The sequence below is a fragment of the Drosophila mauritiana genome, chromosome 2R (genome assembly GCF_004382145.1).
Source record: "Drosophila mauritiana strain mau12 chromosome 2R, ASM438214v1, whole genome shotgun sequence".
Lineage (NCBI taxonomy): Eukaryota > Metazoa > Arthropoda > Insecta > Diptera > Drosophilidae > Drosophila > Drosophila mauritiana.
Window position 1 is genome coordinate 12138748 of NC_046668.1, and position 25266 is coordinate 12164013.

Consider the following 25266-nt stretch of genomic DNA (forward strand, 5'->3'; position numbering starts at 1 on the left):
AGAAATGGTTTGACGTGGCGCTTGGCAGAATGCTCGCTTTTATGACCATGGCATCGTCGCCGAAAGCAGAAAGCGGTCATGAAATTAAGATAAGGTCATGTTCTCACAATGCCAAATGGCGCAGCGTTTAAAATTAAAGCAGTTCAGATCTCAGGGCATAACACCAGCTTAACACGAAGCTTTTCCTTCATTTCTATTTCATTTATATTTGGATAATTTTAGTTAACAATAAGCTTAGACAAGAAAAAAAGTGTAGTCTTATAACTTATACTATGTATTCAAAATCCGTTAAGAATAGAGTACAAACGGCTAAAGAGATTTATATTTTATTGAATGTTTACCCCTTTCTAACCCGCCTTTAGATCGACCCAAGCCGCCGTATTTGCTGATCGACTCCCGCCGCCTGGACGCCAGCAATCTGTTTGTGCCGGTGAAGGAGAACTCGGAGCTGAACCTGGCCTGCGTCAGCGAGGGTGGCAATCCACGACCCACGCTCACCTGGGAGGTGCTCCTCAGTCCGGGCGTGGACCGGCATGCCCAGAAGGTGTCCGCCGAGGTGCTGGAGCTGGAGGAGATCAAGGGCGAGAAGGTGAGACGAGGGCCGCAATGCATTGAACCCGATGAGTGACAAGTGGCGGGCTGTCCGTGTGGGGATTGGTAATGGCTGGCCGGAGCTGGAGTGGAAAAACCACAGCATCGCCGGACGGCCGGCAAACACATTAGGCGGCTCCTGGCTCAAACAACGGCTCTTCCGGACGACTGACTGAACCCAGTTTGCGGTTGTGCCAAAATTTGTTTGTCTTGCACTCGAGCATAATGAAAAGCAGAAGTTCAGTCGTTTCAACGTGTGTGTGAATGAGTGTGTGTGTTGGGCTCTAACACCCAGTTTTCCACCCACACTTCCACCTGTCAAATACACACACACTCACACACAGTGGCCGAGTCTTGTGGAGGAGAGAGTGTTTGTCGCTCGGACCCTAAATGCCACAAATTTGCGTGTTCGGCTGGTCACAAACCCAGCCCACATCCACTCCGTACACCCCCGATGATTGATTGAAAACTGTGCCAACACAATTTCCATGCTAAAGACGCAGTGGGCGGCCGGCCTGTGGGTGGTGTTCGCTGGGTGGGTGGGCGCCCTTGCCCTTGGACCTTAATTTAAATTAATGATGTCGCGCTGATAACAGCCCTGACTAATTGGCCGCCCGAACAGCCGTCTGTCATTTGGCCCAATTTGCCAGTGTTTAGCATACAATTTGAATGGAAATTTTATCAGACTTCTTCCCCCCTCGCCTCTCCACACAGCTCGACAAAGATGGCTACAAAATCAATAGTGGCGCAAAGAGCGAAGCCCGATTACCGGCGGTCTATAGAGCGCATCATAACGCCAGGATCCTCTGCGTCATGGAGCATCCCACGCTGAAGATCCGCCAGAATGCCTCCCTGCTCCTGGATGTGCAATGTAAGTTTGTATAATATATAGTATATGCCCCTTTCCACTATTGCTTTAGGTTTTCACTTGACATATTTTATGTTTAATATACATCTTTGGAATACTATCCTTGAACTAGACTCCCAGCTTGACCTATTAAATTCAAACACACCTCAAGCTTTTATTTAACACAAAATTCTATAAAAAACTAATTCAATACCTCACATAAATCCATCCTCAGTTCTAGAATTAAATAATTTACAAGGTCCAAATAACAAAAGACACGTGATTTTAGTAAGTCATCATGCTAAGGTCAACAACTTTTTAATAAAAGCCAAACATACCACCATGTTTAATTACCTTAAGGAGGGCAAAAAACGAGAGTGGAATGATGTAAATAAAAGTGAAAACCAAAAAGCAAATGTTGATTGAAAAGTTAAATTGCCAAAGTTAACGCACACCACAAACCTACGGCCAGAATTCCAAGCTGAGGGCGAGTTTGGTTGGGTCGAGAGTATGAACAACAGGGAAAATTATTATGCACCTGCAGTGAGAGAAGTCAGTGGAGTAACTGAAAGCAAAGGTGAAATTATATTAATTGAAAAAGCAGAAAAAAGGGGGGAACAAAAAGGAAAATACAATCAAATTGCCATGAAACTGGGCGAAGGAAAATGGAAAGAAAAGCGCGACAGTTGAGAAAAGGACGCCTACGTACAATTGAAATGCAAGGAGCAAGAGCTGCAGGAAAAAGGATGGGAATTAATGGAAAGTCGAGGCACGAGAGGATTTCTGGACTCTCAATTAGCTTAAAAAATAAGTAGGTGTCGCAGCAAAGGACGAAGGACTCAGCCGTTTTCATATTCACAGTTGTCCCTACTTATTGGCCTTAAAATTTAAATCTTTTATAAAGCCTGCGGCTTAAAAGATCGTAAGAATCAATTTATCATTAAAGTTAACTTACCCTATTTATACAATAGATGAGCCAGTTAGTTATCAAATTCAATAGTCCATGTATGTGGTCAGGCTTAAATGTTCTAAACATTGAGCTTAACTTATCACATCGTTTAACCAAATTCCACCTGAGATGAGTCCCTCCGCACAACAATGGAATCACTTTAAAGGACACACGGCCAAGTCCGTTTCGTGATCAATTGAGGTGGACAATATGCATGCCACCGGCAGCCACAACAAAACCGGGAAATAAAGATGGGAGTCCTGTTGGACACCGCAAAAGTGACGCAGCCGGACATGGAATTGGGAATCAATGCCAATGGTGGATGGTGGATCGGATCGGATGAGATGAGGCCAGATGAGGTGAGGCGACAATTGGAAGACTAGCACTAATTGGCAGCAAAAAGCCGCACACACGTTCTGACCACCAGGACATCAGCATCCAGGCATCGGGACACCGGGGCATCGTCCTCGTCCTGAGGAGGGTCTCAATCAGCGCCAGAATCCGGGGAGGACCACAGTTATTTGCTTTATTAATGTCCGTGAAGCCGCATAATGCCCTGACAAATGCCCAGGTAGTGGAGAGCCCATGAAAATGATTGGAAAATATAGAAAAGCCGTGCGGGATTTGCATGCCACACACAGTGCTTCACGTTACCCTCCTGCAGGTGTGTGTGTGCGTGTGTGGGTGGGTGTGTTTGTGTATGTGTAGGCTTTGGCTTTGGCCAGGCATGAAAATTGCAAAAACCGCAATAACAACAGCACAAGGTCTCAAACAATAATAACGGCAGCAACAAGAACAACCGCAACGTTTTCCGGGTTCAACAAAAGAAGGAACAAGTTCGTCCTGATTCGTCCTGTTTTTCCTTTTATTATTCCCGCTCCCTTTTTTCGTGTGCGCTTGTATAAATTAAAATGCACACACATGAGAGCATTTGGCCCAGGCCATAGACATTTGTATCCGCATCCCAGTTGGCATGTATCTGTATCTGTATCCCAGTATCTGTATACGGACCGGTAGCTGTATCTGTAATGCTTGCTGCGTTTAATTTGCGCATTTTTATGCAGACAGTTGACAGGCAAATCAAGGACACGACGGCCAGGGATCATGGCTCCACGAAATGCCGAACAATTTAAGCTGGATAAACTGAAGCGCAGAACCCAAAGGTTTCAGGTTTCCCATTTAAATTAGAGCTTTTTAGGACAATAGTTTACTTTCAATTTGAGCAATTTGCGAAGATGCTAGTGTGCATATTTCAAACAGACAGTATGTTTCAAACACATTTTTCCCCGTAATTGCTGCCACTTTGCCCGAAAACAATACGCCCAACCAGTTAGGCCATTTTCCAGCCTCTGTGGTGTGCATTTTGAGTCAACAAATTGATGGAGCAGTTGATGGACGGTTCCACAGCGAGTGGACATGTAGGGTATACATTTCCCAGCCCATTCATAAATATGTATGATGTCTGACGACTGACGGCTGTCTGCTGGTCGCACAATATCGACTGGATACGACTGGATAGCCGAAGCGAGGCGAGGCGCATTGAATTGAATTGAATAGTTTGGCAAACAACCGACAAACAAATTTCATTTGTCCCTTGGCATCTGCGGACCCATTCCAGGCGCCTAATCAAATTGTATTAGTTACAAAAGGCCACAAAGGCGACTGGTGCGCCAAAAAATTGAAAAGATTGAAATGAATGCTGGGACCATTTGGAAATTTGGATATGTCGATAGCATGGAGCATATTTTGGCCAGGCCAGCCAAATGGCCAGCACTAATTAAAAAACATTTGATTTATGCCTATGAATATGCATTGAATAGACGTGCACATGTCTGCCCGCACGGGGCGATCCCATTATTTACATTTACATTCAGATTTACATTTTGTCGATGGCTTTTTGACATGCACTGAATGGATTTGTGATTGGCAGTTTGGGATTGAAATCGAAGTTATATTTGGGATGGCATATCGAATTACTTTCGGACAAACCTGAATGAGTTGTGGCTGCAACACTGAAATTGGTAGCATAAATTCACTGCCGCTAACTAAGTAAAATTCACTATTTCCCAATCGAACGCCGTATTAGTTGACACGTGGATCTCTGGTAATTGAATGCAGTCAGCTTCAACTGGACATTTAATGAATCAGCCAACGTCAATTAGTGTGGCCAATAGAAGGTGCCAAAATTGAAGGGTTTCATTATTGGATTTAAAATACAACAGCAAACGGATTTAAATATTTTTTTATGTCGCAGGAGTTTCTTAATTCGAAAGTTAAATACGAAATTCACGTGCAACTCAATTGACAATTAACTCATCCTTATTTACCTTATCCACCCAATACAGACAGCACACTCTGCGAGCCTAGCATTTGCATTTGGCTTAATTATAAAAGTTTTCCTTTCTTGCCCCCAGTTCGTACCCCTTCCTTTGAGTAATTTTTTAATTAAAAAACTATTTTGTTGATGTTGCCACAGTCTAGTCGCTGATAGCTCCCCAAATCTGCAGCAAAGTCAAGCCGAAATAACCATCTGTCCCCCTTGCAGACACGCCCTCCTTCGCCATATCCCGCACACCTGGCTTCGGTTATCCGCTCCGCGAGGGCATCGAAGTTAGCCTCAAGTGCGACGTCGACTCCAATCCCCCGAGCACGCCCCGCTGGCAGAAGGACGATGGTGACACGCCGGTAAGTTGGGGCTCCATAAATGGATGCACAGTTAAAAGATAGGTACACTTTTAAATCAAAGTCCAGGGGCTCTTAGAATATAATGGTTTCTCACTTTGCAGTTGGATTAATCTCTTCCAAATACTAATTTTAAAATAAAATTTACCAATTCCTAAAAACATGCTCATTTTAAAATAATACATTAAAGATGCATAAAGATATTGACGATCGAACCTTCTAGTCAAAATATCATATATTTTCATTTTAATTTTGTATAATATATGTATATATATACACATGTTGTAGGTGCGCTTCGTCATTACGCGTATCGCGTTCACATTGATAATTCTAAGATCTCTTGTAGACAACTTACATTAGCATCGTTGAGAAACTGCGCTTGCACTTACCAAATAGTTTTAAGTCTTGATTTAGCACCTTACATTTTATGTATTTATCATTTCGAGTCAACTCATTTTTTTTCCGTGTAAGGTGCGTGGGAGCCTCGTGCATTCGTAGGCCGCTCACCGGAGCTCGGCCTTTTGTGTGATTTTTGGCTGTGGAGCAAGTTTTAAATGGATTTTCGTGCAGGCCGAGAAACTTGTGCGAAACTATTTGCCTTACCTTAATTACCAAAAATTGTTTACGCATAACGAGCCAAACTCATTTCCCACTTTCCACTTGCCACTACCCATTTCCCAATGCCACGCCGAAAGTGCCAACATTCTGATTTCCCACTTCTCGATCATTGCAGGTGCCGCAAACGGGCGATGGTTTCCTCAACTTCACATCGATAAGGCGTGAACATTCCGGCTGGTACAAGTGCACGTCCCGGCACCTCAACTTTCAATACTCGTCGATTGGCTATTACCTCAGTGTGCGATGTAAGTATCCCAGTGGTTGAATCCACCCAAACCCTGTGAAACCAATAAAACCGTAAATTAGACCGCGTATGCGTGAAATTGCCTTAAAAATGGCGCGTGATAATATTTCGCCCATTAGTTTGTGCCTGTAAAATTGCACGTTACACCATCGCTCGCTCCTGCCCCAAAAAAATTCACAGAAAAAAAAAATAAAAAACGATGAACAGAAATCGGCAAACATTTTACGACACCCGCACATGGCGCTCAGCGAAGGACAATATTCGGTGTGATTTTTCGGGGATGTTCTTGCCACTTTGCGAGGCGCCTTGTGGCGCCACCCTCTGTCATATGCAAAATGTGGCAAATTTCATTGGCATTGGCATTGGCATTGAGTGGGTGGCTGTCTCCCCCTCACTTTTCCGTCACTATTTATGCTTACGCGCCATTTTGCTGTCAATATTTTCTCGTTTGCGGGTTGGGATTTCGGTCCTTGTTATTTGCCGAGGGTTTGAGGTAAAGAGCACTTTATGCGCTCAGCGCATGTTAATGCTGGTAAATATTTTTATTGAATTTGCGACTCTGACAGGCGGCGGCGTCGGCCTAAAAGCCGCCATCAAGCCGACCAATCGAATTATATAACTCGAGAAGACTCGAAAACTCATTTGCAGCCTCATTAGGTGGGCAATTGCAATCGATGGCAAACGAAGCAGCTCCCAAGGAATCGAAAAACTGCACTGCCAGATCCCAAAATCCATCTTCTCAAAAACCCCGCTCATCAATCATGACCGCAAAGGGAAAAGCCGAGCTAGAGAAATAAAATATTGGTAATAACAACTTGACAAAGTGTTGCCACTTTTTTATGCCAACGCAGGGATCAGGCTGGTGTTCCATCCACATCCTCCCCAGGGATAGATTTTTTCGCCACTCCTGACAGCCGCCTGTCGCTGCTCATTATGGGAAAACAAATGCTTTATTAATAAAACAAAACAAAAAAACAAAAATGTGCGGCCCCGAAAAGGCCAAGAAGTGACGGAGCCGGCCGCCCCGAATCGACATTATCGATGATTGATGGGGAGCGCTAGGGAAAAAGTGGGAAAAGAAAACTTTTCCTCCGCACTTTCCAGCGAAATCTAATTGTGAGAGACGCTGAGCTGGCAACATGTTAAGCACATAAATCAATTTGTAAAACGTTTTATCGAACTCGAAACGCCAGTCGACGAAGGGCTCCAAATGCCGAACTGCCGAAATGGCAAATCCAACTGGCATCCAAACCCCATTTGTGACAACAGGCGTTCCTTCTCTATATGTGTACCTATAAGACATAAGATATGGCAGAAGCACAGACACGACTTGCCTGTCATAAACTATAAAACAGCTGCTAGATCCATGATAAATGGCGGCCGGGTTGGATTTTTGAGGCAGCCAGAGAATGGCACAAATTTAAGTCGCTGGAAAAACCAGAAATAAAAAAAAACAGAAAAAAACTGATAAATCGCATTTAAGTGAGGGAAGCTACGAGGCACCAGATTCCCAAATCCCAGACAGACGTCTGAATGCGGGCTTAATTGCTGACGATATGTTTCCTCCTCCGAATCCTCCGCCATTGAGCTGGAAAATGGCGAGGAAAAGCGGCGGAGGCGAGAGCACAGGTAGCAGGAAAGCAAAGGAAAACTTCTCTGTCGACAACAACGAGGACAACGCTGACAAACTGCAATGAAAAAGCAATCAGCGTTGCCCAACCGAACGCGGAAAAAAATGGGGGAAAATGGGAAAACGCAGGGACAGGATGCGGAATGTGGAATGCGGAGGGCCCACAAAAGTAGGCAATTTGACGCAGTTGCTCAAACTTTTCTGCGCCGGCCACTTTCGCGTGATTGATTCGCCCGTCTGGAGAATGGAGGCTTCGACTTTGGCAGCCAACCCATAGGAGGGGCTCCACTCACCCACCACTCACAACTCGGACCTCAGGACACCGGACACGGCGAGCTTGTTAAAACGTCGCTAATTTGACACGTACGTCAACAGGAGGAGCGACGAGCGTGACGCCGGTAGGCCGGTTGGACTCCAAGGTCCTCGTCGTCGTCCTTCAAGTGGGCCACGTTCAGGTATCACATAAGCCACGGCCATTGACCAAACTTCTGTTTGCCAGCCTCATTAATGAGTTAAAGTTCTCATTGGGGCTAATTAATGTTGAGGGCCTTGCACGCCGTTTGCTCGAACAATGTGCAATTAGTGAAAGTTTCCCAACTTGAGCAGTTTATATGGCAAACAGGTCCTTCAAAAGCTCACATAGCGAATGTGTGTGGAATCGGGAGCCGCTTTTAATTGTGGGTTTATTACTTTGACTTTGACTGCGCAGCAACATGGGGATTTACAGGATTAAATGTGGGACAAAATGAAAACACCGCTTATGTTTAATGGCGTAATAAGATTAGTGCTTTCTAGGTACTTTAATCCTATTCAGAAACATCGTAAATTTTAACTTTAGAAACCCAAACGAAAGAATAGTTTAATACACATATAGCTTGAGAGTAGACTTGGCGGTCTCGCAGGACAATTGAAATCACCTAATTCCCCAGGGTCACTTTTGCGGCTAAGCATTGCCACCGAAATCCATGTGCAAATTGCATTCGCCTCGCAATGAACTAATTTGCCCAGCCAACTGTTAAGAAAATGCACCACCAGGACCACAAGGACTCTGGCACATTGTCAACCAAGCACTCAGGAGAAGTGGCAAACAGCGGGCCCACATCCTTTGCGGATGCGGTAGCCAAACGAGTCCCAGTGGATGCAGGACATTCGAGCCGTGTCGAAACGAAGGCGAATTACAATAAAATCTAATTCTACACGCTGTCGTAAGCATTTCGATGTCGAGCCATTTCTTACGCCCCAACTGCGCCGATTTCGGGAGTCCTGGGCCATGTTATCCATTATCCTTTGTCATGCTGGTTATCGCGGTTTAACTTGATTGTTTATTTCGCCCTTATCCTGGCGAGAGCGCCCATGTCCTTTGGCCAACTTGAATTTCTGTGTTTATCGGCGCGCACGATTATTAGTTTTTTTTGTTTGCTGCGCCTTTGTTTTTATAGCCGGCGATTATGTTTCGGTATGTGTTGAGGGTCGCTCGTCCTTCGGCGAGAAGATTTTCAATAAAATTTTATTTGTCCTTGCCCCAGATGAAATCGAAACTCATTTCGGCTGGGCGCCTTCGCTTCTGGACAACTTGAGCAAATATTAAAAACTCGTTGCGGACAAATGTCTTGCCGTAAAGTATTTTTTATGGCCGCAAAGTTTTCTCCCGGCATAAACGGAAATTTGTCGAGAGATTATCTTTTATGGATATGAGTGCTGCCCTTCGCCCCACCAATTTGCATCGGCCCCTGCTCGAAATGAACCTTTTATGTTCCCGTATCTAGAGTTGCCCTGTTTTCTTGCATCCACTACAATCATCTTCAATTTCAACTCATTGCAAATTAATCGCGTGTTCGCTGAAAATCCTGCAAATTCCTCGGGCTGGGGGAGGGGAAAAATTAAAATTTATAACCAAGACACAAATGCAATCACAGCAGCCCGAGAGTTTACTCTCAGCCGCTTCCGCTGGCTGTTTATGCAGCTTGTAAGTTAAGCTGATTGTATTCCGCGATGCTGATGATGATGATGCTGCATCTCGTCGGCCTCCTTCATATTCATGACTAACTGAGAACTGAGAAGATGAAGAGCCAGCGGAAAAAAATGCAAATTAATCTTGGGCGTGGGCCGGGGAGTGCTAATGAAAATTGCATGCGAAAAAAAAGTGGGCAAAGTACCCTTCAGTGGGAGTGGGAATTTAATTTTCCACCCACCTATGGCATGCCACCACCTTGCCATCAAGAGTGAAACTTTGCAGTTCGTTGAAGGATTTATGGATCACGCCGGTCCGTCATATTCACACTTTGGACAGGGGACAGGGGATGTGTCGACACATCGATACACTCTACTTCTTCTCATGGGATCCCTGAAAGTGACAGGCCACCACCACCCATTCAACCACCCAACCATCCAACTACCCATTCAGCCAGAGTTCTTATTGAAGGCGAAACGCCAACATGGCTGATGATGATGCGTTATGATTAATGATTGGTGGCCAGAATCGGGCAAGCTCCTCAGTCTGGGCCCGGCATATTGATTCCCCTTGTTTGCATTAGTGTTTACTGTTTGCCCTTCATATTTGCCTTTGTTATGAGTTGGGATTTATTCGAGTGTGCCCCGCACCCGAAAGATGTGCGGCAAGAATCACTTTCTCCCCATCTTCTCAAGGACCTTTCTCTCTCAATCTCCTTCAGTGTCGCCATATGGGCGGTACTCGATGCCCATTTGTTTGCCCTTGTTTATTTGTTTTCCTTTGCTTCTTTTGCCCCCCCAAAAATGGAAGTGGGCGGGCGCTTTTATGAATGGCCATTCAGTAAAATATGCGTGAAACAAGTGCCTAAATTATGAATGCGAGCGTGTGTGTGGAAAAACTTGGGAAAAATATTGAAAGAGTTCCATTTGCTGGGGCGGCGAAGGGAGTCGATTTCTAAGCCGAGTACATCGAGAGTGGGAGCGTCTAAGTGTTTCATTTAATAATGCTCCTTTGACAGTCTGCACCCATACTTTTGCTTACTCTTTTGTCATCTGTATAAAGGATGTTCTAGGACACTTTCACTGCAAAAAATGAATTAATAATAGCAATAAATTAAAATGTAAATCTTTTATTTGTCTGCCACTAATATCCCAGTTATGCTTTAAGTTAATGGTAAATTTTTAGGAATTTTTCTGTGCCGCTCAACCAGCGTTATAGATACTTTTCTTATCGCTTCGCCGGAAAACACGCCTGCAGCTTTGGCCAAATGACAAATGTCTGTCAGTTGAGTCGAGACGAGCTGAGCTCATTAGACATTTTCGCTGGGTTTTCGGGGCGGAGTACAGAGAGGGCTCTTATTTCAGTCACCAGAATACGAGTACCAGGACTCGTACTGCCCGATCCCCTGCTGGCCATTGAAGTTGTCAATTCGAGCGACGTCGCCTTTGTCCGCCTTTGTGTTTGGCAATAAAAAATTTTATAACTACGTGATTTTGACTAAGTAACACGCCCTTCGTCCTGCGAGGGGAGGACTTTTGCCATTGTCAGCAATAAAACGAGCGGGGAGGGTTGATTGACATGCGACGAAGGGTCTCTGCAGGCGAAAGGAGCTTACAATTAATTGTCTCTCACTCACTCACTCACTCACCAACTCGCTCTCGAAAAGGTCCTTGGAAAATCTCAGTCCTCAGTCGCGCAACTTTGGGGTTTCGCCTTCGATTAGTGCGGCTCGCCCGGTAATTAGTAGTTTCAGTTGATTGTGCGGCTCACTTTTGGGTCTGCTAATTTGCCGCTTGCCCCGAGGAGCATTTTGGGGCGAAATTCCCTGGGTTTCTCGCCCAGATCCCCCGCCATTGTGCCCAACGTCGCTTTTTTCTTCTCCACCAGGTCGCCACTTGGCAACTTATTGTTATGATATCCGGTGGCAGACAAAGGACTCGCTCTACCTGGCCGCATACTTTTGGGCACATGTCAGGGCAAATTGTTATTTATACGGTAATATGAATAGCGTCATAAAGTACGCCTCACAAAGGACGCCCTGAAATTTAAAGCCATCTTGCAGGCAAGGAAAGTGGAAAATATGCGAGTGTGTGCTCCACCCCGACTTGGAAATTAGAATGGAGCATCGTTATGGCTTCTTTTCCCCCTCCAATACCCCACACCCCCAGTACCACAATCCTCCGCCCGCCGGAAACGAGCATAAAATATATGTATTTATGAATTTGCGGCAAAGAAGATTGCAGCTCAGGCAATTTTCCAGCTAGCTGAGCAGCGATTTTCACTCTTAGTTGCCGTCAAAACGGAAGTGACAACTCATTGCGGAGTGACTCAGGTGTTCGTAGCGCGTCAGCAATTTGTTGCTGCCTCTGTCATTGAAATATTGTCACATTTGACAATTGCCAACAGCCCTCGCATTTGCACGGCCACAAAATTACCACAAATTCATGAAAAATTCAGGGATTTTTTCCTACTTTAAGGGTGTTTTTATCTGTCAAGAAAGGTAACAAATAATGGTAATGATTTTATAAATATCACGGCTCTTGTTAAATGTGTAACTGCTCACTTGACCACTTTTGTTTTCCGTGTACTATATTCTTTGGCCACATGTGGTCTGGAGTTTGCAGCCCTAACTGACGGCTTCTGCTTTGCGTCCTTTATCTTTGCAGTTGATTCGGTGGATGTGACCTCCGAGCCGGATGATCAGGATGTTTCCGTGGCAGCTGCCTCGCACAATCCCAACAAGGGCCAGCTGGAAGTGCAGCTGGGCGGAGCGGTAACCCTGCAGTGTCCTCAAGGTAAGCGTAAGCCGGATGGCCAACTACCCAACTCCTAACTTTCCGTTGGCCAAAAACTTCAAAGGAAGTGGGCGTCGCAAAAACTGCCGAATTCGTGGCCCATTTAGAATGACAAATGCGTCTGGGCTGTAATTACATTTTACATTTTACTTTCGTTCGATCGAAACGACGAGTCCGCGGCCTTTTGTGCGCCTCTTCATTAATTAGCGCAATTGGAAATTAATTATGCGTGCAATTTACTTTGCTCACTTTTCGGCCAAATGGCGAGCATAGACAAATGGCTCGGCGTCTGTGGCAGTGACGCATCAATTAAAGAAATTAAAACTTGCGTGTCGAGTTCCTTGGAAGTCAATTAATTAAATCATGCCCCCTGCTTTCATGTCCCTCCCTCGTTCTAGGCTCCCTGGGCTGCTGGTCGCACTTGGATCCCATTTCGGCCCGGTTACGTGGCCTTGGCTACGGCAGCAGCCAGCCCACCGGCCAGTTCTCGCTCAAGGACGTCATGTACCAGGATGCGGGCATGTACAAGTGTGTGGGCCAGTCGCCCACCAACAAGAAGAAGCTGGAGGTCCTGCAGAGCGTCACCGTCTCTGTAAAGGGTGAGTGAACTTATAGATACTAATGCCTAAACTTTAAGATGCGGATGATGAAATTTCAAGCTTTAAGTGTAGATAAAAGGAAGTTTAATAATTTAATAATCGATAATCTACACATCTATAGTACGAATTATTTAAATACAAATCCAGTGTATGAAGTAATTGGTTTGGGAATTCGTATACTTTGTGGTCACCTGAGAGTTAGTCACACTTCGCTATGATATACCCCTTTAACCCCGCAGCCCAATCGATGAATCAGAAGTTGTAGAAGCACCAGAAAATTGGGTGTGGCCCAGTTTCCACAGACTTTTTGGGGGTGATAGGTGGTTTTTCCGAATGGGTGGGTACTCAGGTGACAGCGAGGAGTTAAAAACATTAAAAACTTTGACAGCAGTTTCGGGACACGGCAGAGCCGGGGAAAACAAATGAAAAGTTTTATTTTCTTGCTGTCAGAAGTTCGACATTTTACTTTGCATGTGATTTTCCCCAACGATTTCGCTCTTTTCCCCCACTTTCCCCAGTGTTTTCCAGTCCCCCCGGCCATTTCTGTGCTTTTCCTCAGCTCCTTTATAGTCGGGCTTATCGTTCGCTCTCTTGTCGCATTGACACTTGTCAAAATCTTTGCCTGGGCGTGTGGAAAACGACGCATGATTGATGACATTGCGAAAGGCAATTCCAATCAGCTTGCGCACTTCCTTCAGTCTCTTGCCAGCCTTGCCAGTTTTATTAAGTATACGACACGAGTGCAGGGGAATTTGAAAGAAAAATTGGAAATCATGCTGCCGGAAATTAAGGAAAATGCGTTAGCTTTGACTTCGCACCACCTCCACTTGTCAACTCCGCCCCAGCAAAGCGCATTAAGTTGTCTTGAGGCAAAAGCCAAGTGGACATTGAGACAATAAAACTTGCCAAGTGGTCGGAAGGCGGGTGGGAGGGGGGCAAAGGAGAGAGGTTGGGTCTGCCAGGAGCAGGATGAGTTGAGGACCTGGCTTACCCTCGAGTGCAATCCAAACATGAAACAGCTCAGCTCCACACAGTGGCTCCCAGATCTCCGGACGAGCGAAGCCAAGCTATCAAACAATGTCCTTGCTCCTCGAGAACGGAGAGCCAAGAACCCAGAAGTGGGTGGTGGGTGCTGGATGGTCGGACGGTGGGCGGTGGGAATGTCGGTGTTCTACACGAAATGGAGACACTTATAATGCTCCCGCATGCAATTTCAAGGTAAGACAGTTTGTCATTAAAACTGCGAAATTGAGTGCTAGATAAACAAAATACCAGGCAGCCAGGCAGGTGGAAAACTGGGGTGAAATGGTAGGTACTCCGGGTTGGGAAAAGCGTCGCAGCTAACACTTATCGCAAATAAACAACCGAGCGGAGTGGGCAGGTGAATGGGTTTGCCCGTTTTGTGGGAGGAAGCGTGAAATAGTCATATTTATCAAGTGGCAGACGGCAAAAGGATTCCCAGGCTTCCAGTCAAAGTCGACAGGATAATGGAGAAACCCAACGAGAGAGAGGGGGCCTTGAATGCAGAAAAATTGAAGAGACTGAGGAGCCATACAATAGATTAAATTCAGAGCCCAGCAGCAAAGAGCGAAGAGACTCCTCAGTTAGGAGTTGTGTGTATGTGTGTGTGTGTGTGCCAGGATACCATGAGATGCTTTAGTTACTTCCACTATTTGTGTTTGCTTGTAAAATTAAACAAAATACAAAGACCAACTCCGGAAAAGTTGTCCTCGACTGTCTGCAAAGTTTCGCAATTCTTTCAAAAGAAAAGAGCACCGAAAAAATGTGTATCTCGATTGTCATTTATGATGTTCCCTGGTCAAAGTTATACTTTCGGTCATAACATCTACAATCGTACTCATTTTACAAGTTAGACATTTTTTTAAGTACTTGTGGGTGTGGAAATAATTTGGAATATGCCTGATATTAACATTATTTGTTTATATTTAACCCACGGTACAAAGCAAGCTTTTTTATGTTTACATTAAGATACAACTCCTTACTTCATCTGGAAATTTGTAGATTTCTTAGATACTGGGAATTATTATTATAATAATTTCCAAAGAAGCTAATAGTGCATTCATATTTTTGAAGTGCAAAATCTGCAGCAGTTGCAAATTTCTTTCAATGCAGCAAAGCGAGAGGAAATATCGGAGGGCCATTGAGTTTCATTTGAAGCATCCAAGGAATAACGATAGAACCTCATAATCGCTCCTCAAACCGTGAGCTGCACTGATTACCTGTCCGTAATTACCAAGTCAAATGGAGAAGGCCAAAAAGCGATGACAAAGGGATTACTATGGCCTCAATCATTTGCTTCGTTGACATTTTTGATTAGTCCGAGCGGAAGGATGATGGTGGGCGGACTGGGCTGCTCGGCCAGGCAGATTGTCTGTGGGAATCTTCATTATGCATATGAAAGTTTTGTGGCCCCTTTGTTTCCTGGCCCCTCGTAATGAACTCGTGACTTAAAATTGCAGCCCGTGTTGCCTTCACGCTTCGTTTAAGCCAAGAAAAGAAGCTGGTAGCTGCTGGTGGGCGGAAATTATGCAACAAATAAGCAAAGGAGCTGCTGCTGCTGCACCTACTTGCATATGCAGCTACTTGAGGAGCGGGCTGTGAGTAAAATAAATGTGCATATGAATTTTGAAGAAAGCCAAAGGATTCGCGGCGGCCCCAATGCAAAGTGCACTTACTTACCAACACCAACGCGCGCCAGGAGTATCTGTGTGCGCCCAAATTTATGCTTGTGTTAAAGTTTAGTGCGTGTGCTGGGCAAAAAGTTTTGCAGCAAGAACTTGAGCAACAGCAGCTGCAAAAATGTTCAGCACTCACACAAATTAAATAACAATTTTCCCTCACAATTTCGCCATCTTTTTCTGGTTTCTTTTTGCCCTCGTTCGCTGTCGTTAACTTTATGTGGGCGTGTTCTTGTTGACAGTGTGTTAGTGTGTGCGTATGTGTGTGTGTGTGTGTGTGTGCTGGGGCAAGCTATGCATATGTTAACTGGCAGTTGGCAAAAGTAGCTCAGTAGTAGAGTCTGCCATCTAGCCAGCGCAATTTTAAGTAATTTAAACAAATGCAGCGAAAAGTTGTGGCAAAGTAGATTTTAATAAGAAATATCCATAAATGGACTTAAAGCAAAAGGAAGCGGAAATGCAGTTGAACCTGTTCAAAGATTGCTAGCAATTTAAACTGTTACTTGGAGTTACATTCTAACTAAGCCTTTAGGTTTACAATAACAGTGGGTAAAATTTTGAAATTATAGTCATTCGTCTTGCATACTTTCACAAATTAAATGAAAATCCTTACGATTGTGTGGTCCTTCCCAATGCTTAGTTACATCAAGATCCATCCATTTTGTCACCTCCTTATCCCCATATCGCATTCCCACCCTCCTAATGATTACTTGCGGAATTTTCATTACGAGCGCAGGGATCCAAGGAACCAGCTATCGCAGGCGATGACTGAAGTACAATGAGAGCCAAGTTCGGCCTGTTTTAATAAAAGCTTTTCCACGCATATTCCACGCTTAATTTAGACCAAGAAACGCGGGCCAACTCATCGCGACTCCCCTCAAGCGATACGAGAACATAAATATTGCTTTATGTCCTGGCACACTCGAATCGCCCCTGCCCCCCCGATCCTGTCCCCACAACCACCCCCCATTTCTGGCCATTCCATTCTTGGCCCTGTTTTATGCATGCTAATTTGTAATATGCATGTTGCTCGCTTTTGATCAACGCATGAGGAGGAAATATTTTCGCATTTTTCCATTTTCCATGCGTAATTTTTCTTCTTGGCAAATTTGCTTTCGGAATTTGCCGCGTTTGCCAGCAAATATTGCTTTGTTTCTACTCATTAGGTTTGGAGTTCTCGGGGTTGGCAATTTTTATTCTCATTCTTTTTTTTCGTGCAGGCCCTTTTCATAAAATATGCGAAAGAATTTTTTGCGCCCCCTTCGCTTTTCATTTGTGCCTCATTTAAATGGCAATTTACTGCGCCCTGCGACGAAGACTTTAAAGGCAGTCGGAATTTTCACAGCAGCTGCGCTAAATTGCATGTTAAATGCTTCTAGCTCCTCTCCACCACCAAAATAAGAAAATACAAAACGATCTTGAGCATTAGATAAACGTTTTCGAAATGAATTCGCCATGGGGGTTGAAATGAATTAAAAACTTCAAAGTCTTCGCATCGGCAGACCCAGGGGAATCTCACTCAGATTGGTAAATAGTTTAACCACTGTCTGAAAAATACTTTGAAGCACGATTTGGGATTTGGAAATAATTTGATTTCAGTCCGGCAATTTGCTGGAAAAGCCCTCACTTCGATTTCCAATTGATTTGCTGGGTAAATATATCCAACTTTTCCTAATTATAAGCAGCCCGAATGTCTCAGTTTCCTGCTCACCAAAGGCGGTGGATGTGCATTCGAAATAGTTTTCCCTGAAAAGCCAAAGAAAAACATTTGCCCGAATGCAATTTTGGAACTTTTCCCCACTCATTACATTCGTCCTTGCGCCATGTTGTCAACAGTTTTGTGTCCTTTTCGGTGTGTTGTCTTTTGCACAGAGCGCACTCAAGCATTAATTTTTACGCTTCAATTTTCCTACAAAACACACACATCCATCCACACACACACACATACTATCGCACACAGTTGGAGCTAAAAAATTGTTGACTAAATTATAATTTTGCATATGTGTGTTGCCGGCTCTTTTCCAATTTCTCTGTGCGGGTGGCTGTCTGGAGTCGTTAGTTAAAATATGAAGTCAGAAACTTGTCATCAAAAACACCCCGGAAAGCTAAAAAATGGCTGCCAAGGCAGCATGCAAAAACTTTTCAGACAGTTGCAGAAATCATTTTTGGCCATTTGCAGAAGCGTGAGCGAGCGAGACAGACAAAGGGCGAGCGGGATGGCATTATCAGATATGCCCATTTCGGTCATTTCCGGTTAGATATGTCCCTCTTACAAGGCTGTTTATAATTATAATTTACATTTGTTTCGATTTTAATTTTATTGCTTTGATTTGTAAGAGGACTTCTGACATAATTAGCATATTTAGAAAATGTACAAGATATTATTAAGCCGGAAGTCTTTTTGCTGAATAAGACAGCTTGTATAAACTTTGTAGATTTTTAAAATTTATGTTCTGTTTAAAGAATTTCTATTCTAATTAGATATTATTTAGTTGAAAATGTTTTTCCCTTGTTTTTTTTTCCTTGTTTCTTTTGGTTGATTTATTGTCCTTTTTGTAATTGGTAGTTGCCAGCACTGATGTGTAACTTTTGTGGGGTTTTCTGTCTCCAGCTGCAGCGGAAATGAGCTGAAAAAAGTTGTGCAAATAGACGGCACCAGACGTCGCAATGTCGCCAGTGGACCAGTCGACCAGTCGAGCACCACCCACTTGCAGTCACCCCACCGAAATCCACCGGATGCGAGCAGTAAAACAATCTGACAGCCTTGTGTGTGACCTTTCAGGGGACACAATCGAGACTAATTCCCGCCACTTGACCAATTCGCACTTGGCCTGTAAAAATATTAGCAAAATGCAGTTGATTTCCGCACTTGAGCATGCAAATTCCGCGCCACAAGACGTCGAGTGGTGCCAGCAGGAGGAGATTGGCTGTTTTGTTTGGTTTGGTTTGGAGTGGGTTGGACTGGGTTGGGATGGGATGTCAACCCCTTTCGCGAACACCAGCCACCAATTGTGCCCAGCGGCAGCCGCATTCGCTGGTTTTGCACCAAACTAATAAGTTAGGCTAAGTGGGCTGCTGAGAGGCAGCTGAGTTCGAGTTTCAGTTGCTCTACAACGATGCCAACCCCCCACGAACTGCCCTCCAGTGGATTGGGATTGGTATTGCAGTCTTAATGGGCTGAGCAGACAGTTGGATTTAAATGCCTCATTACAGCTGTCGAAAGAAGTGCGAGTGTGTGTATTTTGTATGGCCCCATCCGGATTTCAAAGGATAATGAGCTGTCCACGCTTGTTTTTTTTTTTTGGGGCCGGTCAATGTCCCTGGTATTATAACTCAAATGCATATTTTAATTGCATTTCACTGGGCAGGAAGTGCATATAAAAATGTCGGACATTGTGCGCAGCGTGCAAAGTAATTAAACGCCGTCGCCACAAAGCTAATAAAAATGTCAAATGTCAGGCGATAAAGCATAGGCCTGCCAGACTCATTCACCCACACACACACACCCACATCTCCGTTATACACACCCATTTGGAGGCGGGGGGCGTGTCTGGTTGGCATTCGCCATAACCGCAAACATTGCCACCGTACGCCGCACTGGACACGCAATTTTATCAGGCGCCTACGTAAATAACCGAGCGAATCTGAGAGGTCCTGGCGCCAGGTGCGGTTGGTTTTCCAGGGGGGCAGAGACCCCAGCAGCACCCTGGGGTCCCTTAACCCCCCAATCCCTTAACCTTTGACCACCAGATACTAGAAACTCTCCGATTGACAATCGGAAATGAAGGTCCAATTGCCAAAACCCAGCTCACTAGTTGGAATTTTCGAAATATGTTGGAGGACTTTCAGCAAAAGGGACATAATTTGGCCTAAAAGCTTGTAGACTAGAAAAAGCACTTGACTGCACATTTTCCGAAACTGAATATAGTTTTTCATTAGGCCTAGCACAAAATGTAGGTAGCTCTGCATTTGTGACCTGGAAAATCCAGCAATCCTTTTTGAATTTCATAAAGATTTTTCTAGTATTACCACTCGCATTTAGTAAATGCATAAATCGTATATTTCCAGTGACAACTTAATAATCTATATATTTTTTGTGCACTAATATTTGCAGACACTAGCATTTAGCAAAATTTGCGCATATCAAGCCTAAATGAACGTTCGATTCCATTAAACTTTGCCATTCCTCAGACTTCACTTTCATCTTGTTCAACCATAATTCTGTGTGTTTACCAACATCACTTAAAAGTTTTCTGACATCTCACTTTCACGGCCCAACGTCGGCAAACAAAAATGCAAAAATTTATTAAATTTACAAGTGGCAGGTAGCCTGGAAAATAGAGCGGGCCGATAGAAAGTGGGCGGTGCAGTTCTGGTAACTCGCAACTTGGCAACCTGCAGGACAGAGTCGGGCCAAAAACCGAAAACTTTAAGTGGCACATGTGAAGCGATTTTTGGCAACTTGTGCAATTTGCAATAGCTGCAGGGGGCAGGGAAGGGGATGTTGAAGGGGAAGGGTAAGGGGCAGGGGAGGCGGACTGTCTCAAATTGGGTTGCTGTTTCATGCGAAGTCGAGGCTGTTCATCCAAAGTTCGGTTCTATGCGCACACACGTCTCTACGTATTTGGCAAACTTTGCCGGTCCCGGCCAAAAGTATCTACGTATCTACGTATCCGTGTATCTGCAAGTTGCAATCTTGCTGCCAGGCAAAAGTTGCCAACCAGCCACTCATTTGATATTGAAAGTGAAAGAGCATATTTAAATACGTAAACTACGATGGGGCTAGAGGGGCTCCAACCCCATCCCCAACCCCATCTCATTCAGCTTTACATAGTAGCTTAATTTGTGTTGACAACATTGCCAGCCATAGAAGCGCGCTTTGTAAATTTTCAAGATTTGGGTTACAGATATTTACACGAGTGTGTGGATGGATGAGCACACACTGGGTCTGAATGGGTACTGGGAAAAAAGATAACCCTGGCATAACCGGAGCTGCACTTTACCTCCACCATATATCAATCTCTGTCTAGATCTCGGTCCGGTCAGGTCCTTTCGCCACTTAGAGGTCATCGCAGCATCAAAGTTTGTTTGGTCACTCTTAATGGCCCAGTTCTCCTCTTTTGGCTTTTCAGACCAGTGCAGTTGTCCCCGAGCAATTGACTTTGAAGTCGACATACTTGAAGGGATTTCAATTAGGAAAAGTAAAGTATAATATGGGTGTATGGGTGTTCTCAAACCCATAAGCATGCTTATTCTTACACGGCGGGGATTTTAGGATAAAATTAAAGCTAAATAATTACTTTTTTTACATTTGAGACGTATAAATGATGGAGGTACCTAAAGCCTGGTCTAAACAAAGTGAAGTAAATCAGACGCATCAGATACTTTTACACTTCCTAGGAATATCCTATTATGAAGTATATACTATTTTCTTTCTCTGTCCAAGCAAGTAGATTCCATTGAAAATCCCTACGCCGCCGGCCAGTGTATCTTAAGATCACCCAGAAAAACGCGTGCTTCGACTCTGAAATGCGAAGGAAACCACAGGATTACTTGGCAAAGTTTGCCAACCTTTTGGCTAAATACAAGCGACACGGCTCTTTCGCCCAGTGCCCTCATTAATTTTTGAGCAGCTTAGGCCGGGCCCGAAAAGTTGCCAAACTTAAGATAAATGCCAAGAAGCCTTGGACCCGGCCGAAAGTCGCATCCTTCACTGGGTTAACTTGTCATCGCGGTGATCAATAATTCAGCAACCACCTCGTCGACAATAAATTCAATTAAAAGCGCCCAAAGGTGCGCCCCGTGCAATTGGAAAATTGGCCATTGCCAAGTGACAAATGGCAAACTAAAATCAGGAGCAACTCGCTAATCCCTCCTTGATTGCTCAGCCCGGTCACGTAATTTCAATTTGAGCCTCGGTCCTCGGATTGTTTTGTTTTTTTCAACGCCCAGTGATTTCAATGATTTTCAGTACACAACGAGCCGGGGCAGTTGGTAATTTTATTTGCAGCTTTTTGCATTAAGTGCACACAATGTTTATTAATTATTCAGCAGCAGAGCAGGGAACGAACCACTGGCTTCCCTGCCTTCCTGCCACCCCAGTCCGCCATGGACTGCCCCCGACCAGTTTCAGTGGCCGTGCTGTTGCTCCTCGGGCAACCATTGCATAATTGAATATTATGATTGTTATTTTCACTTGCTGCCTGTCGGATTGCTGTTATCTTAGCACTCGTCCTCTTCCCATGGAGCTCTGCATACCTAATACCATTTGCCGGACTCTGGGCCGGAATTTAAGGCGGAGTCGGAGGAGTTGGAGGAGTTGGAGGATTCGGAGGAGTCCTGGCCCCCAGGGGCATGTTTGGCAAGCTGTTTAGGTCTTCTGGCGCCGCTCACCTGTAATTGCCGGCTCTAATCTGAGCCGTTATGCCATTTCTTTGGCATTTTGGCACTAACAACTGCCCATTTAAATAATACCCAGAGCGAAAGCCATAGAATCAGAAGCATTATTTGCAGAGGCTTTTCATTTAAAATTATATGAAGTACAAGTCATGGTTGTTATATAGAGAATGGTGCTAATAACGTAGTAAATAGTAAGCGTATGATATATCTTGCATATCTTTAAACACCTTCGTGAGTGATGACTCTATACGATTTTTGACACTCAACACACATTTATGAATTTTACTTGTATATATTAGCTTATCCCCCCATTTGGAAGCCACTTTTCGGAATAAATTTCCTTTGTGCGTTTGAGACCATTTAAAAGTGTTGCCAAATTTGGCTGGCTTAATGTAATTACACGTTGCGTTGGTCCATTGCCCGAAGAGTTGCTTTGGCGGTTCCGTTCCTCTTTCCTTGTTGGCCCAATGAAATTTGCATGTTTTTGCCCACTTTCGGGCACTAGACAACTTTTCCTGCCAGCATTTACAGCTGCAACAGCTGAAAATAAATATTTAAACAATAACAGCAACTTTGCATGTTCTACAATTGTTGCAACAACAATGGCCATGAAAAAGGGGAGCGGGCGCAGCGAAGTCCTGCAGTCCACAATAATAAAGTTTTACGGCTGAAAATTACTCAATTCCCGTTGCCCGAAAAAGCTAACTTAATTTTTCGTAGTTGCCTTTTGTGCGAAAACTTTGCAAAGAGGTGAGGCAACAACAACTGCAACATCGTGGGGGGAAACGTTTTACAACACTTTGGTTGAGGAGTGGTAGCTGCTTTTTGGAGCTCAGGACTTCACTCCATTGATTGCGCGTCGCTGAAAGCTGTTGTCTTTCTTTTTCCCCGTCATTTTGCATTCTTTGGGCACCAGACAGTGCTGGAAAGTGCTCTCGAAGCCAGGAAAATAAATAATAATAACCGAAAAAATAATTGAGTTTTCGTATTCACTCGTGAACTGCAATCACTTGTTGGCTCTTCCGAATAAGAAACATGACCACCAACGTTTTTCGGGTAGCTCTGCTAGACATACAATTTGGAACCTTCTAACAGGGTGTTTGGACTTCCTATTTTCAATTCAAAATATTCTTATAGTACTGTCATGTATTTTAGTAACACATTTATATAATCAAGGATCATGAAGTATCTATTCGTAGAGGATCTGCCGCCAATTGGCGGAGATGCGCCTTCAGTTGCTGCACCGTTTTCTTTTCCTTCGGGCCTTTCATCGCCATCCAAAAGGAGCTAGTGTTTCCGTTGCCCCATGTGGTCCTGTTCCCGTAAATGTTAAGAATTTCCCAGCATAGCTACTGGAACCAGACAGGGTGAGAAACTGCCCCTTGTTTTCGGCCATGTAATTGTTTTTCATTGGCTTGGTTCTTCTCTATAAATTGAGTATGTTCCATCCACTTTTTTTTTTTGGCGATATTAATGGTATTTCACGGATTGTCTGGGAAGCCATATTATTTATAACGGATAGATCCAAAGCATTTTCATGCGATTGCCGACGACCCAACTACGGGCAATACAAAACTCATTTCTATTTGGCGCCCCCGGGTGGACCGAGTGGAAATCAAATTAAAAGTCGCACCAATGACCAAAGCACTGACCTTGGGGGCACAGTCGACAGCCATCCACCTGGGCTCTGGGGTAAAATGCTTGCACACGGTTCACTGGCTGCAAATCAAAATAGAATTTAAATCTCTTTGAGAGCCCTGTGAATGGGATGCTAAGGCTGGGTAAGAGCCTCATGCAAAAATCATTTTTGGCTGTCAAATAAATTACACTTTTTCCCCGGGGAAAAGGATGGGGTCTGGGCTGAGCAGGACTCGACAAAATGGCGTTGAACGCATAATTTGGCAGGCAGACACAACCCTGGCGCACTTGTTTTAATTGATTTTACAGTTAGTCGCCCAGGACCCTGGCAAAAATGGGGGTTTTTCTGGTTATAAATTTGCGAGTGTCGAACGGAGTTCTTCGATTTGTTTTTGTTTGTGTCTGCCTTCTGCCTATCCCGCCCAACCTGACACTCATTTGCACTTAACACTTTCGACCATTTTGTTTGCCCGGCTCACCATTGCTTCACAAGTTTATTTGGCAACCCTACTCCAGCCCTGCCATTCAATAAGTCTCTGTCTCTTGGCGATGATGAGGAAAATTGCAAAATTTCGGGCCTCACGATAATTAAATATGCTGTGGAACAACGGACGAGATGGCCAGAAAGGAATGGGTTGGCCCATGTGTCTAATTGGATTGTCGCAGTGTTGGCCAACATCGTGAGGCTTTGGCATCTCACAGAGATAATCCCCTGCTGTGGGCACACGGCCCACATAAGTTCCACAAAATGCGCTTTGGCGCAAACTTTTTAATGAAGTTTTGGCGTTCTTGGGCCAACTTTTCCTTTGCCCCACGACATGTTGTTCTCTATTTATTTTGATTTTTCCCACTCCCAGCCAAGCGTTTACTTTTCCAGAGGTGCAGATCGTCCTTGTCGGGCTTCTGTGGCAGTAAGTGGCACATTTGTCGGGTGATACGCTTTTAATTAGTGGCGATGGCTACGGCAATGCTGATGGCAATGGTGGTGGTAACGGTGGCCGTAAACTTTTCGCCATGGCTTTAATTGCAGCTGATGCGAGGCGAAACAAACTTGGCAACGGAGTACAGTTGCGCCGGAATTGGCTTAGCATGTGTGAAGTGCGACGTAGAAGGCTTACAGAAGTTTGCTCGGCGAATCTCGGTGCAAAAAGTTCCAGGGAACTGGCTAACGAGCCAAGGATGCTCCAACTGGGGGGTAAAATCACTAAAGTTTCCAAGAGCGATTCTGCTTTGCTAATCCGCCTCGTTCTCATGCCCCAGCTTATCAATATATATAACGCCGATCAGTTGCTCCCTAAAGACTTTATTCATATCCCTTAAAATTAACATTCATAAATGTGCCATGTCAATGACAAGGGGCTAATTTTCGATATTTCTTATATTTCTAGGTGCTCCCACAGTCATGGCTTTAAATGCCACGCCCGTTGCCTATCCGGGATCACCGCTGCACCTGAACGTGGAGTTCTGTGCCAATCCGCCGGCTCATGCCGCTCGATGGCTGCACGGAGATCGTGTCTTCACGCCCGGAAATCAGTACGGCAGCACGGTGCTGGCCTATGCGGTGAAGGTGAGTGACAATGGAGCTGGTGATATATCCAATGGAGGTGTAATGGATTTTCCTTCT

General features: G+C 44.6%; 1 protein-coding gene across 1 annotated transcript in view; it reads left to right on the forward strand.

Annotated features, from left to right (window-relative positions):
• Positions 1 to 25266, forward strand: part of LOC117136420 (irregular chiasm C-roughest protein) — a 117212-nt gene that overhangs the window by 89043 nt on the left and 2903 nt on the right. The window contains exons 5-11 of the mRNA XM_033297331.1: positions 363 to 589; positions 1306 to 1462; positions 4933 to 5072; positions 5803 to 5932; positions 12179 to 12307; positions 12706 to 12906; positions 25031 to 25209. Of these exons, the coding sequence (XP_033153222.1) occupies positions 363 to 589; positions 1306 to 1462; positions 4933 to 5072; positions 5803 to 5932; positions 12179 to 12307; positions 12706 to 12906; positions 25031 to 25209 (1163 nt within the window). The remainder of the gene's footprint in view (positions 1 to 362; positions 590 to 1305; positions 1463 to 4932; positions 5073 to 5802; positions 5933 to 12178; positions 12308 to 12705; positions 12907 to 25030; positions 25210 to 25266) is intronic.